The sequence below is a fragment of the Antedon mediterranea genome, chromosome 4 (assembly GCF_964355755.1).
Source record: "Antedon mediterranea chromosome 4, ecAntMedi1.1, whole genome shotgun sequence".
Classification (NCBI taxonomy): domain Eukaryota; kingdom Metazoa; phylum Echinodermata; class Crinoidea; order Comatulida; family Antedonidae; genus Antedon; species Antedon mediterranea.
In genome coordinates this window covers 25,738,949-25,753,957 of record NC_092673.1, presented here as the reverse complement: position 1 = coordinate 25,753,957, position 15,009 = coordinate 25,738,949, and the positions used below count along the sequence as shown (strand labels likewise).

At 31.4% G+C, this 15,009-nt stretch overlaps 2 protein-coding genes across 2 annotated transcripts in view; one reads left to right on the top strand and one right to left on the bottom strand.

Annotated features, from left to right (window-relative positions):
• Positions 1 to 3,838, bottom strand: part of LOC140046153 (oxaloacetate tautomerase FAHD1, mitochondrial-like) — a 122,219-nt gene extending 118,381 nt beyond the window's left edge. The window contains exon 1 of the mRNA XM_072090699.1: positions 3,833 to 3,838. The gene's annotated coding sequence lies outside the window, so the exon portion shown is untranslated. The remainder of the gene's footprint in view (positions 1 to 3,832) is intronic.
• A 4,565-nt stretch (positions 3,839 to 8,403) lies between these two features.
• LOC140046148 (uncharacterized) lies at positions 8,404 to 14,446 on the top strand. Its single transcript, XM_072090691.1, has 5 exons — positions 8,404 to 8,524; positions 10,621 to 10,677; positions 11,794 to 11,862; positions 13,069 to 13,263; positions 14,232 to 14,446. Exons 1-5 carry the CDS (start codon positions 8,477 to 8,479, stop codon positions 14,370 to 14,372), a joined length of 510 nt encoding a protein of 169 aa, XP_071946792.1. The 5' UTR covers positions 8,404 to 8,476; the 3' UTR covers positions 14,373 to 14,446.
• Positions 14,447 to 15,009: the final 563 nt, after the last annotated feature.

Here is a 15,009-nt window from a genome sequence, read left to right as displayed (position 1 = left end):
GAATATTTATTTTTGTATTTAACTATTTAATATTTATACAGGATGACATTAAAAAGTCACATAGTCCTATATTTAAAGAAGTATTGAAATAGATATGTATATATTTTATATATGATGTTTTTGTACATTTAATTTAATATTGATATATATATATATGTCAATGAATTTTCAAAAGGATTAATAAAGATAATTTAAATTTTAAATTGAATTAATTAAACACAAAATAAATTTACTTTATTTATTGTAAATGATAGTAAAAGTCATGGGTAATTTATAATTATGTGTGCTACAGAACCTTAATGAAGTATATATATTACGTACCTATTTTCTTTTAAACTATTTACCCTTGTTATATGCTATTTATAATAATTGTGTAATAAATATATATTAGTTTAATTGCAAAATAAAATAAAACGGAAGTATACGAATGATTTTCATCCTATCATATTTGTTACTTATGCCAACACTTTACACCACAACTTGAAAAAAGTGATACTGAAAGCCGAAACGCTCAAGGTTGGGAGAATATGGTGAATATCTTCAAATAGCCGAATACGATTTTGAGAAAGGAAATACAAACACGAAACATCCAGTACCTATCTACAATTTAAAACAGCATTAAGGTTGAATAATGCATTTAATATCGTATTTATTCTATTCGTAAAAATAAGCAATTTACTACATCTAAATATATTGGTTTTTCATGGGATACTCGTCTTTCAGTAGGTAACTTCAATGATCATCTCAGACAAATCGCCTGGGAATGGGTCCGACGGAAGCACACCTGGGAATGAGTTCAGCAGGTGTATGACAATATAGTCTAGTCAAATTGTTTGAACATTTTTGTTTACTGAATATGGAATTACAGTATGGAGTAATACCTTACATTGTTTTATTGATAGTTCTAAGAAATAAAGACGTGCTGCTAAAATCAAGTCAAGAAAATATGATTTCTTATTATCATTGATCTTGGTTGGACGTCCTTTAAAGATGTAATGTACCCCAAAAATATTAAAAATGAAGATTAATCAGAATTTGATATATATATATATAGTCTCGGTTGGGGCGACTTTTTCTCATTCTCACAGATTTCCTCATCTTTATCGTGTCAAATTAATTAAATGTCAGTATATCACCGGGCGGTTTAGAATTAATGTTGTTTGCCTCTTGTGTTTATATATATATATATATAATATATATATATATATATATATATATATATATATATATATATATAGTTTATTAAAATATATATCTTACGTCACTAAGCCTTATAGGCCTACAGTAGCCGAATTTTGAAATCCCAAATATGAAACTTTTAAAAATTGGGTAGGATCTATGCGGAATTAAATAACCACCGTCACCACACCCTGTTGGGTGGAAGTTTGTATTTCAATAAAGGCATATTGCGGTTATGAGAAAGAAAGCCCCAATTTCTACTCTACAGCATATATAAAGAGGACGCGCAGAAGACCACATAACCACCACCACGTCATATTGGGCGGATGGTCGATATTTATGCCTATAATGTTACCGACTCGGTATGCGGTATTTCAATTATGGAATATTGGTGGTGGGGAAACTCAACTATTTTTATAGTATTGCTCTATTTAATTGAACATTAACAAAAAATAAGTACCATTAAAGCTGCCTCAAAGAAATTAATACCAAACATTACATAACTGTATTTAAGAACATAGATGAGATCAGTCAGTTGGTATCGAGTTTCCTTATTAGTCAACGCAAAACAATAAACAAAACAAAAAATGCTAAGAAGAAAGTTTCAATAAAGAACGGTAGGCATACCTACATTTATACAGTATGCCAATATTCAAAACAAAAATTATGTTAAAATATGACATTGTAGAAAGATACATTTTAAAAAGAACGAAACAGCTACCTAAATAACATACCACACAATAACAACAAATACTATAAAGATAGATAAACACAAAACGAACCTTGATTGCACTATTTCGAAAATATATCGAATAAAGTTACCGGAAATGTTTTTAGATTATAAATTTTAAAATAGAAAATTAAAAATGCTATTTATTGTAAATTACACATCCGTAAATCCATGTTTATTTCCGATATTCCCATTTTATTCATTTTACTCATGGTTATATTCATATTACCACACTCAAGAAACTATAGACTGGCTACACGTTAAATATTATAGGTACCAGAGCCAATACACTGATTTTTCAGGTGTGAAAGGGTTGTCTAATTCTGGCGATTCTTGAACGGTACTATGTCTAGAGACAACAAAATGTGGGGGTATTCATGTCAAACGACGGTAACGGGCCAATCCATAACACCCCGAATCTAGAGATAACCTCTCTTTCACTGCTGGATATAACGTTAAAACCAAACCATTCATTCAAACAACTGGCTTGCCGAAAAGCGTTAAAAAAACGTATTTGAAAAGAGGTACATTTTCTTAGTGGAAGAAAGATTGCATTCAGAAGACAAGAAACGGCAATGTATAGTCTTAGAATAACCAATAATGACTTTGTCACACTCACATTTAAACTCTATGTGCAATTTTTTTAAATAACTGTAATTATTTCTAATTGGCATGCCTTTCCAATATCCTTTAAGATAAAAATTAAAAATAACTTTAGAAACTCCGATCCGTTGCTTGGTTCTTGGCTGTCTTTTTCTTATGTTTTCCAACTAAAACGTACAATTCAAGCTTCTTTGAGCAATTTTTATAGAAAGAGGAAGTAATACTTCGTTTTACCACTATTATAACCTATGAGTGGTTTTCAATTTTCTTAATTTGTATAATTCTATCTATAAATATTTCCGCCACAAAAGCTTTTTTCTTTTTTTTAGAATTTGTGGTTTTGAATATCTTCGTTAAATCCGTGAACATCCTAAGCAACATTTTAACGAATAACGTTTTTATACGCTAATACATCAGGTATATTTCATAATGACTGATAATTTCTATCTTAGCTATAACATAATTGCATATTTTGCTTTCTACAAACAGAAATACGGTGTGCTTGTAAGAGCAACGGCCGAATTAATAACACTTGAAGAAAATATTCTTAACAGTTATGTAAGTATCAAATAAAATAAGCTAAAGCAAATATATTATAAACAAATAAATACAAACATATATTTTAAATATAGAACCGCGACTACAAATTCATTCTATATCATTTTATTTCCTGTCTTTGTGATTTTAAAGCCTAATTTTCCAGATTATTAAAGTGCAACTTCTGCTCCCGGAGTCATGGGACGGTGAGGGAAAAGCATCCCATTTTCCTGTTCTTTTGGTTTTGATATTCTCTAAAACATACAGTTTAATGGAAATAGATAACAGCGTGATGTTCAGTTATCGGGGATGTTTAGTGGACCGGAGATTTTTTTTAAACTTTAAAAGTTCAATATTTTTGTAATGATTGTCATATTTTGATTGTAGATAGTGGACCGATTTAATTCTCCTGACATTATTCTGGGACTTTATAATTGCAATAATATAACAGTAAGTTTTTTTAGCCGATTCTAAGTAATGTGTCTACTGTAGTCAAGAAAAATTAAAACAGCGTGATATTCAGTTATTGGGGATGTTCAGTGGGCCGAGATTTGTTTTTCTTTTCTCTTATACTGTTCAATGTTTTTATAATGAGTTTCATAATTCGATTGTAGATTTGATTCTTCTAACATTAATCTGGAAGAGGAACTTCAGCCACCAAGCGTATTCAATACCCTTTCTATAACAGTAAGTTGTAAAACGAATTTAGTTACTATTTGGTGATACGCTGTGGCCGATTCTAACTAATGTGTCTAGTCAAGGCAATTTAAGAAGATTACTTTGGTTCAGATCATAGAAAACATCAATTATGTGGTATAGACCATAACCTAAGGACGATAACAAAGTTTTTACATTTTAGAATTATAGAATAACATTTATGTTGTCTGATAATAATATTGTTTACAATCTAATCAAATGACGTCATGATCAATAAGAACAACATAATCGATGTATCGTCACAATACTATTGCTCTTAATAGTCTAGTCATTTGATTGGAATTTTGAAAAAAATATTTTTATCAAAGACAGCATAAATGGTTATCCTATATAATTCCAAGATGAAAACGTTTTCGATTTTTTAGTAGTTCGTCGTTCGATATCGTTAGCAGTATATGAACCAACATTTAACCTAACCTTCATTGATGAAGCATCATATTCATGGGCAGGAAATTTACTTAATACTGTATGATATTAATGATAATTAATTGACATAAACTAAATGTATAATATTTCTATGGTGAATTTTCATTTTTAGTCAAGTTTATACAATTTAATCAGCAATTTTCTAGTTTTTGATTTTTTTTTGCAAACTGTTTATTGTTTTAAATCTAAGTAATACTTTTCTGAAAGAAGCAGTAAATTTTAGGCCAGTAAATTGTATATTTAATATCATTTGGCAGGAGGGAGATATGCTAGCAACTTACATGAATGACATAACAGTTTACAAGGAATTCATGACAGAAATTACATCTGCTGAGGCAACTCTACACCAAAATTATCCTATTGACTACGTCGACGAATTTCAGAGCATTCTTACATCTACAGATAGTGTTATTAGCAAGATAAACAATATAGTAAGTAAACAAGGCCAACAGCCATAAGTCGCGTGCTAAAACGCATAGTGATACCGGACCGACCGACAGTCCGACAGACCGACAGACTGACCGACATAGTGAACTATAGAGTCGCGTCCAGGCGACTAAAAATGAACTACACCTGTATTTATGTATCTACACTATCAAACTTTATGTGACAACAAAATGTGATGTGCCCATATATGGACATGATGATGTCATATCACTACCATATTTGGGCACATCACACTTTTTTTATCAAACTAGTTTAAGTCTAGTAGACATCTATAGCTTAACACACACTATCCTTTCTTTGTGTGCTTGCAATTGGTTGAATTTTTAAATATGTGTTACGTCTCATTTTACACATTAGTGAAATAAGATATTTATAAGAATGTATATAAATAATTTACATAGTAATATAACCTTAACATTTTTAAAAGAATTTGATTGGCCAATAATTAAAATGTAGAACAACAGTCTGCTTATTATAATAACTATAATATTTCAAATCCTAACATAATAATATTGATTTATGATAATATTGTTGTTTTGTAGTTACAAGAGAACAACTTGACGGGAACATCGCTGACAAGCAACTCATGCGATTATAACATGTCATCAGAAAAATTGACTTTGGATTGCGAAACTCTTATATTTTTGAAGAAATATGAAATGTATCTCCAAAGAGCTGTAACAGACTTTGAGGTGTATATTTAAAAGTGCTTATGAGGTGTCCTCGCTTTTAGAGTATTACGCACAGTGAGTGAGTGGCCGAGCGGTTAAGACAGTGGAACCGTAATCACGTAGCCATAACATCGGCAGGGGTTCGAGGCTCACTCACTCCATGGTTCTGGTGGTAGAACGAGTCTTCTCGGATAAGGACTATAAACCGTAGGTCCAGTGTACACAACTTGCTCGTGTGCACTTTAAAGAACCTAGTACATCTTTCAAGACGAGTAGGGGGTTACCCCGGTGTATTAGTACATCACAGCCACTGATCACCAACTGGGCCCTCTGGGAGATCAGTCTTTGACTGAAGAGGTTACCCAGTATAAAGATAAAACAAACACACACCATTTGATTCAATCCTTAAGCTCTGTATGCACTATAAAACTTTGTGACAAAAAAAGTGATGTGCCCATATATGGACATGGTGATGTCATATCACTACAATAGTTGGGCAAATAACACTTTTTTGACAAACTAGTTTGATAGTCGACATAGCTTCAAATTATTTGTGATATATGAATTACAAAATAAAATATAGTATGCCAATATTTGGTTGGTTCAGATAAGGCAATATATTAGAAGTAACACATTAATATAAGTGAATTCTTATTCAATGGGATTTCATAACTTAGCTCTATTTTATTTAAGCTGCTGATATAAAAAAATGATTTGGTAAAACAAATTTACCTGTGTTTCATATAAAATACATGATTTAAGAAGGTTATAGTGGTACAAAAAAAAACAATGCAGTTTGCAACTAATAACATTAAAATAATAATAATAATAATAATAATAATAAGATTTTTATAGCGCACATACCACTCCAGAGTGCTCAAGGCGCATTTAAAAATAAAAAAGAAATAAATCATACATGTATTGTTTTTAAATTCTAAAATTGAAATTCTAAAGTTACGAATATTGCAATAGGTTATTCATTATGGGAGTAGGCCTAACATTGTATTATATACAAGGATATTTTTTAAGTGAAGAATAATAAGAAATATTATGTTTCTTGATGTTAAGAAATAGAAATGTCTTTTGTAAAAAGAAAAATTTAATTTAATTAAGTTTAAGATTAATATTTAATCATTAGTCTTGCAAGTACTCAATATTTAACGTTTGCTAGCTTTAAACCAAAAATAGCAATATATTAAATTATAGTATTTATATTTTTATGCAATAAAAACATACGCTCTATTTCCTTATAATTTGTTTTGTTTATATAAACATAAAACGAACATTTTGTTATATTTTTCACCCAAGTAATTGTACAATCGCAACGATTAATCGCGTCATGATTGGTTAAGTTTGGTTCCCAGTAGCGACGCAACGTAACGCAACCTACGCAGCGTAAGAAAATGCCCTTCCAATAATTGTGTTTGCGCTCGCCACTTTGCGTCAATACGTCGCTGCTTTGCGCTCTAGTGGGAACCACGCTTTAAATTGTTCTAGTGGGAACACGTTATTACCTCCGTCTATAACAAATAAAGGCCAATTTATACAACGCGTATCTTGTCTTACGTCGAATCCGAGAGGAAACCTCCCGCCCGTCTGTTCTTTTTTTTTGTAAAGGGTGGTTCCCACTAGCGACGCAACGCAAGGATGGCTTATTCGCTTGTGATTGCTAACTGTCTATAACTTCGCTTGTTATTGGTTAAAACGCTTGCGTTGCGTTTACGTCCTTGCGTTACGTTAGTGGGAACCACGCTTTAATGTTCTCAAAGAATAACATAAGATTCTATATTTGTATTATCGTTACCGCTCGTCTGTCTATAGTGTTTGTGCGATATTCCACCGTTTTTATTCGAATCTCACCAACCTTAACCACAATGTTCTACGACCTAAAATATCACCGGAGTTCGATTTTGAAGGGTAATTATCAATTTGAAGGGGGAAAGGTCACAACCCAACTCCGAGGTTTTGCTTGACGATATATGAGGGCATCGCTAGTGTCATATAATGTATATTTTAATGATGCAGTTTTGTAGTTATTGTTCACATTTTATATACTATTTTTAGTCCATTTTTAAAAGAAAAATCCACAACAATCATTTATAATTTCGGACCATACACGTCGATTGTCCTGTGTTACGGAACATAATACATGTCCAGACGAAAATATCCAAACGATTGGAACAAATATGTTTTATATAAAACAGACAAACCGACAAAAAAATTATTCTTTGATGGAGGTAAAGGGCAATAACCGTCAAGTATCCTTTGTTTTGAAAACCTACATTTTCAATAATATTTCTTTCTTTTTTGTACTTTGAGCTCAAAGTGAAAATGAAACAAAGGCATAGGCACCTGGAAAATCATATGCGCCGATTACGTCGTGGAAATTTGAATTGATACATTTCTTTGAAAAGAGAAAGAACAATAACATTATTGTTTTATAATAAAATATCAGAAAAACTAAAATTATCAAAATGAATACTTAAGCATACATGATGCAGATAGAAGACTCTTGGTGCATGCATCACATGTGATACCTGTATAAGGCCTTAACCATAACACAGGTGTCACATGTTATACATGCAACACGGCATTAAAGAATTTGCAGACAGATAATAATAACATTGTGTGATGTGGAGATACAGGTCCCTATTCTTTGTTGTAAACTTCTTCATGTTAAATTTTAATAATTTTTTAATTATTAAAAAAAAAAATTTCTGTAGACTTTTTTTGGAATTTTTTATCTACGACCAAATCATTAATATATTATTTAAAGTTTATTTGTCTTTATTTCTAAAACCAGCGATATTACAAATACAATATTAACATTATATACAAAATAGTAAAAGAATTCAAAACGAAACTAATTTTCAAATAACAAACTCATTTGTAATTTAAGATTTAATAATACAATATATTTTTTTCGTTATTAAAAGTCTTAATTTTCTAGCAAAAATAAAGACATAATTGTTCACTTTGTAATAAATAATATCATCCATCGAATAAGGAAACGAATTACGATTGGCCAGTAATATGTCAGTAAAGTAATATACAGTATATATAAAGTCGACGTTTGTTTCGTGATTCACTAGGTATCAGCGTCTAGGTATATTTGCAGTTCTAATCTAAATTACTGATAGTATCAGGATACGTAAAGAAATCAAAGATGTCGAGTGAAGGGGAATCATCTCAATCGGTGGCATCTAATGACAATGTAAGTTGTTTTTACATTTTCTTATCTACATTTGTTATTGTCAATTTTCATCAATATAGCACTCTGTTGGAGTTTTACAAATACAAAATCCCTGAATTTTGGAGTTTTACGAATACAAAATACCTGAATTTTTGTCCATCTTAGACTTCGCCTTCGTCACATGTCGTGTTTTACCTCGATAAATTAGTCTTTCTTCAGGTTTGTTAAAACGAGTTTCTTCCAAGTCGTTTCCTCTGTTTCATAGGTGTCTATTTGAGCGCTACGTTGGGTATGTTTTCGTGGCATCAATCCTGTATGTGATGTTTACGTTTTGTTTTAATGTCACTGCAGCTCGCGTACCATCTAGGTCGTGCCCACAGATGGTTCTCGAATACACAGTAATTTCAGCGTAACAAAACTGGCGATTTCAAATGTACGTACCGCAGGACTACAATACATTGTCGTTTACAGAAACGAATAAATAGACACGATGATTTATGTAGTCAACTAAAATTAGCACCCTGGGAATTACTTCCGAAGGAGAAACTTATCAAAAAATGAGTCCACATTTTTGATTTGAACTCATTTAAAGAAACCCAATTTGTGTTTTGTATGTAACATTAGGGTTGAGGGATGGGAAAGCGGATAGGTACAAAGAGGAACAATTTTTAAATATATTCTTTATCCACTCAGTAACGAAATATTTTGTTCATGTTTTATAGGCCTATAAATAATATACCTCTAAATACAGTAAAACATTTGCGATTTAATACTTTGTTAAAACTGTCACTGTCATAATCGATTGAAATATTAAAGTACATGTCACGATACACCACTACGACGTTTGTATTATTGGTAATTATTAATTGATACAAACGTTGAGAAGGAACTGTCAGTATAAAGTTTATTTGTATATGTGTTTATATATCTAACAGTAGAGCCTAACCACAATCTCAGTAATAAAGTTTATTTGTATATATTTTTATATTACATCTAACAGTACGAACATTCACAGTAAGAAATGTTCGATTCAAATGAGGACCAAAAATAGTTAATAGGTATTTACAGTATTGTCAAAGTATTGCAAGTTTATTCTCAAAGGGCCCATATATTTACCTACCGTAGGTGTTAAACCAAGGGCTCATAAATTTACCTACTTGTGTTAAACCAAACTCTGGCCGACTGAGAGATTGGGATGTTCCATTCATCGAAAATCAATACATTTGTATAATCGTATATTAAATCTATCAAAATAGTATTTAAAAAAAAAAATCGGCCTGTCTTCAACATTATGATGCTGTTAAAAACAATTATCGTAGGAGGAGATAGGAAAATGCGAAGCCTCCTCGCATTTTTGTGGCGGGTATTTTTCAAGATGGACATCCATTAGACAGTGTATACCACGATCGGAAAACACCCCTATTTGGGGCAAATCGTTGAACCTAAATTCGTTTTAATCGTCAATAACTAATTATCTAACTTAATTTAATTAGTAAACATGGTTACATCAGGTGGTTAAAATCAGTACCGAAAGTACGAACCAACTTTATATACCATCGAGTAAAAATTCTAGAAGTAAGGCGCGATTTACCAAATTTTGCCCTTACGTAAATTTATATATAGTTAATAGGGAGGTTTCGATTCGCGACGATTGACAACCAACCTAGATCAGGTCAATTGATGTGTCGTCGGTCGTCGCCTTGAAATAGAAACCATCAAACCTGTTATGTATCGAGGTGGGTCGAGCGGGGACACACGTCCTAATAATCTCCGCATGCGCACAATGAATTAACACTACGTAATAGCACTAATCCTATCAAACTATCCCTATATAAATACCGCATGACCGAAACTACAACCGTAATTCCCTTTTATCCATTCGATTGGGTTTTTAGAATTTCTTTGCGACAGGCGATTGGTAACTATTTGTCATATTCTGTACATCACATTTAGGTCGTAAAACTAAAAATTCATTCACTGATTAGATGGCGCCCGTGCATTGGGCGGTAAGCCGCTAGATAGCATCAGTTGATCATTATATTATTTTAAATTATTACAAAATATGTTGTTTATATCGCTATTAATATTTTTATGTTTTATACTTACATTATCATCAGAACGATGCAACAATAGAAACTCTGCGTGCAAAGGTCGAAACACTGAAAAACAAATATGTAAGTATATTATTATTATAGCAAGGCACCAAGTGTGTTGTGTATGAGGTTAATGAGTCCCACACAGAACTGGAATTGGTTTGAGTTTTTCTGGCGAAATGGGTGGTGAATCCAGAGTGGAAAAAACCAATAGATTACTGTAAAGCCTTATAACATGTTCGTGCGCCCTTATACAGTCTTAATGAAGTCGAGTTTCATACGCGTTGATTTATTCTTCAATATATGGCCAATATAACAACTCAATAACTGTTACATTTTTATAAACCTCGTTTAAAAACCATTTAGTCGGCGATTTAGCCTGCCCCCTCCAGGACTTAAAAAATCGATCAAAATCCGTTTCGATTTACTCGAAGTTGGCCTGATTTAGTCAGCGATTTAGTTGAAGTTCGGTTTATGACTTAAAATGACGTCATATTTAAAGTTTTAGCTCGAACTACGACTAAAGGCCGGTTTAAGAATACGGGCGTTAGACATTTCTTCGGTAAATTTTGATGAAATCATATGTATAGTGTACTTGCTTTACGAATCCTTTGTCCATTAAATCATATAAACAGTTGTAGTGTGTCCATAAAGTTATTATTACGTTATGTTATTCTACGTGTGTAATGTTTCTCATGCTATTCAATTGTTATTTGACTTTCATCGCGGAGGTGAAATACATTCGCCAATTTAATTAGAAAAATTACACAAGAAATTCAAATCGCAAAAATAAAAGGTCGCGAAATAGTTTAAAATGTAAAATCGCGAAAATGTATGGCCGCGAAAATGTTAGGCATTACAGTAAATAGAAAAAAAAAACCAAACCTCTTAAATTAAAATATATTGTTAGAGTGTAGAGCTTTTGACAGAATGGTTGCGATTTAGGAAAAACATTTTACTAACTGAAAGATGCTAAAAAAATGACACTGTTTGTGTAATATCGATAACATTATAATAAGTGTAATAACAGAAAGCCCATATTATTCCCACTCTTTTATGAAACCATTTAAATATTCGTGTTTCGTCATTTAAATTGTTTAGATATTATATTATAAAATAATGTATAATATGGATTTATTTTAGTTATTATTATAGTTTAGTTATTTTTTGACATTAAGTTTTATATTTTTATTTCAGGTTAACAATGGTGGGACAATTGGCAATGCCCAAGAGAATGAAATTTCAACTAGACTACCAATCGATCTGGTATTTATTAATTATAAATTTTTGATTTGATCACTTTATTTCAGAATAAATATTCCATATATACTGTGGGTCTACAACAAAAAATAATACAAAACGGAAAATCAAAATAAAATAGGATTTTTTCCCACTTAGCGTAGAGATTTTAATATCGTAACAATATAGTTCGTAGTACACCTAACCAGATCATTTTCACTATTCACAACTCTTAATCTAAAACCATAGACGCACTTGCGTACATGCTCGTAGAAAAGGGGAATTCTCCTCGTGACAAACATGTTACTAGCACTACGTCAGTGCTTAGGTAAGCCTAGCAACATTCTCAATGAGTTGCTGTAGCACACCTCCAGCGATTTTATCGTTTTTACAATGTGGTTAGACCATAACATACAACAGTACAGATTAGTAAAAAACGACCTGAATAAATTACACTTAACATTCTCATTACATCTACTAAAGCGTCTACTACGAGTGTTACCTCGAATGTAAAGAGCTCGATACTGGCGAATAATGTCATTAGAATCATCTAAATTATTACGTAAAATATGTTCTAGGTAAGTCACTTTATTGACGTAAGATAATATATCATTATTTAGCATAATATTTGATACCACTTCACCATGTTTCTTCTTTGGAGAAATAACCATACAGACATATGTTTTTGCGTTATATACAACATCATAGTCATGTCATCAGCATAACTTCAATTATTTAGGACATTATTTTAAGTTCTACACCCGTAACCACATCTACTAAGTGCTCCATTCAGATCATGAAAACATTATACAGTAATGGAGACATAATTCCGCCCTGTCGCACTCCGCTTCTTACATAGAACCATCGGGGGATGGATCTTCCCCAACACGATAACATTTGTACAATTGCGGTTGGCATCTTTCTGTTTAATAAAATTTTTTTTAAAGAGTCCAGTGATTTACTCATCATATATCATATGCCTTAGAGGCATCAAGAAATCAAGCATAATACAGGGCTATTTTGCCAAGAATAACATTCAACAACTTGTTTTAAGACACAATTTTAATTTTCTTATTTTTAAAACACATTTTAGAGGCACAAGATAAAGCACAAACAATATCATTATAACATCATCTATACCTTTCCTATGCGAGCACCCATTATCATCTCCAATCATTGTTTTTCTTTTTACCTTTTTTTTTTATTGTATGTGCTTATTTATTTCATTAACAGGATAGAGAAAAACGATATTTACTAGAAGCTGTCATGAATAACTTGGAACTTTACAATCGCTGCATGAAGCAACTTAAGACAATAGAACTGGAACTCTACAAAGTCTTAAAAGACAATCCGACTGTCCACCACGGCCAAGATTTTCAAGACATCATTGATGATACAAAAATTATTATTGATAAGCTTCAGACTAATGTAAGTTTTGCACTCTGTAAGTTGAACCAATCACAGGTGGCGTGTCATTCGAAATGTTGTTTGTGATTGATCAAACTACTTACGCTATGTCCTAGTAGTAAAGATTGTTATACAATCTTTGCTTGTAGTAGGAACCCACGCTTAAAAAATTTAATTACTAACACAAAACATCTCACACGGTCAGTAAATGCATGCAACCAATTACCTGCCAAGGTATTATGTCTAAGTAGCATTGTACGGTTTCAAGGGATCTTTCTTAAATTGAAATTAATTTCTTTTAAAGGTGTATTGTTCTTTTAACTAATTCCAAAAAAGATAAAAGATTTTTAAAAAAAGTGGGTCATTTTGAAGTATCATAATAGTTATTAACATTCACCAAAAATGAGTCGAAAAAAATGAAATACAGACGTTTTTTGTTTAACAACGACGATTTTTCAGACGAAATGTAATCAAATTAATTTACCTGTTAATTACGTAAACTTATTTTTTTTGCCTTGAATTTTCGACTTAAATTTAATAACGTTAATATTTTGATATGGCCAATTTAAATTAAAAATATTTTGACCTTCATTTTTTGTGTTTCAAGGGACAATACATCTTTAAATATAGGCCTATTATCTATTTTCAGTTGTTTTTCCTTTGTTTTCAATCAATGTTTGCTTAAAGAATGATGTATTATCCCCAAAAAGCATGAACATTGAAGATGAATAAAATCAGACTTTGAATATGCCATTTTGTAGTTTCAATAAAGTTAATCACTACCAAAAATAATGTTTTCACTTATAAAATGACAAAATAAACAGTTAAATTCAACAAAAACACATCGTCTGACAGACCGTTTGACTACTTTTGTCATAAATTACAGTTTTGCAGGTAAATAAATTGTTTTTTGATCCAATTTTTTTGTCAAAGTGAACAACCATTATGAGTGAATAACCATTGATAAAAACCTTTTGTTTTTTTATTAGCCATTGATAGTCACACCATTGGCACATACGACAGGTGGTGCGGGCCAAATCGATTTCAAGAAAGCAAAATTCGAAATTTTGGGGAAATATAACGAGTACCTAAAGGAAGCTCAATCGGTTTTTAGCATGGGTGACGTTTAAATTTATATTGCTTTTTATGACAGTCACATCAGCACGTTTGCGATTAGGTTTAATAATAATAATAATAATAATAATAATAACAATAATAATAATAATAATAATAATTGTTCATATTTTGCATCCCACAAACTTTTCAACTCCTTTTCAATTGCTTACTGCCCATCGTTACGATATATTTCAACGAATATAAAAGAAAATCCAAAATAGTCTTCCAAATTAATACAGTCAGTTTTAAATATAGGCCTATTGCTAATATAATTCCCACCTGCATATAAAAAAAATAGACTGATCATTCTAAATAAACATGTACTATTTATATATTATATTTAACTTCATAGTTTTTAAACAGGCGTTTTATCATTGTGATGAAGGCCTATTTACCGCGTGGCTTAGAACAATGTCATTACTTACAATATAATGTATAGTTTCTATTATTTAACGATTTTGTTGCTCTAATTATTAAGTATCGCCATGTATTTTTGTTTTATGAATATGGAATAAATTTCAGTTTAAAATAAAGCTAGAGCATTATAATCGAAATTCGTGTTTTGTATCTCAGAGGTTGAGTGGTTGAAGAGATGTGAAGTGGGTTAGAGGGATGTGAAGTTGGCTAGAGGGATGTGAAGGGGTGATCGAG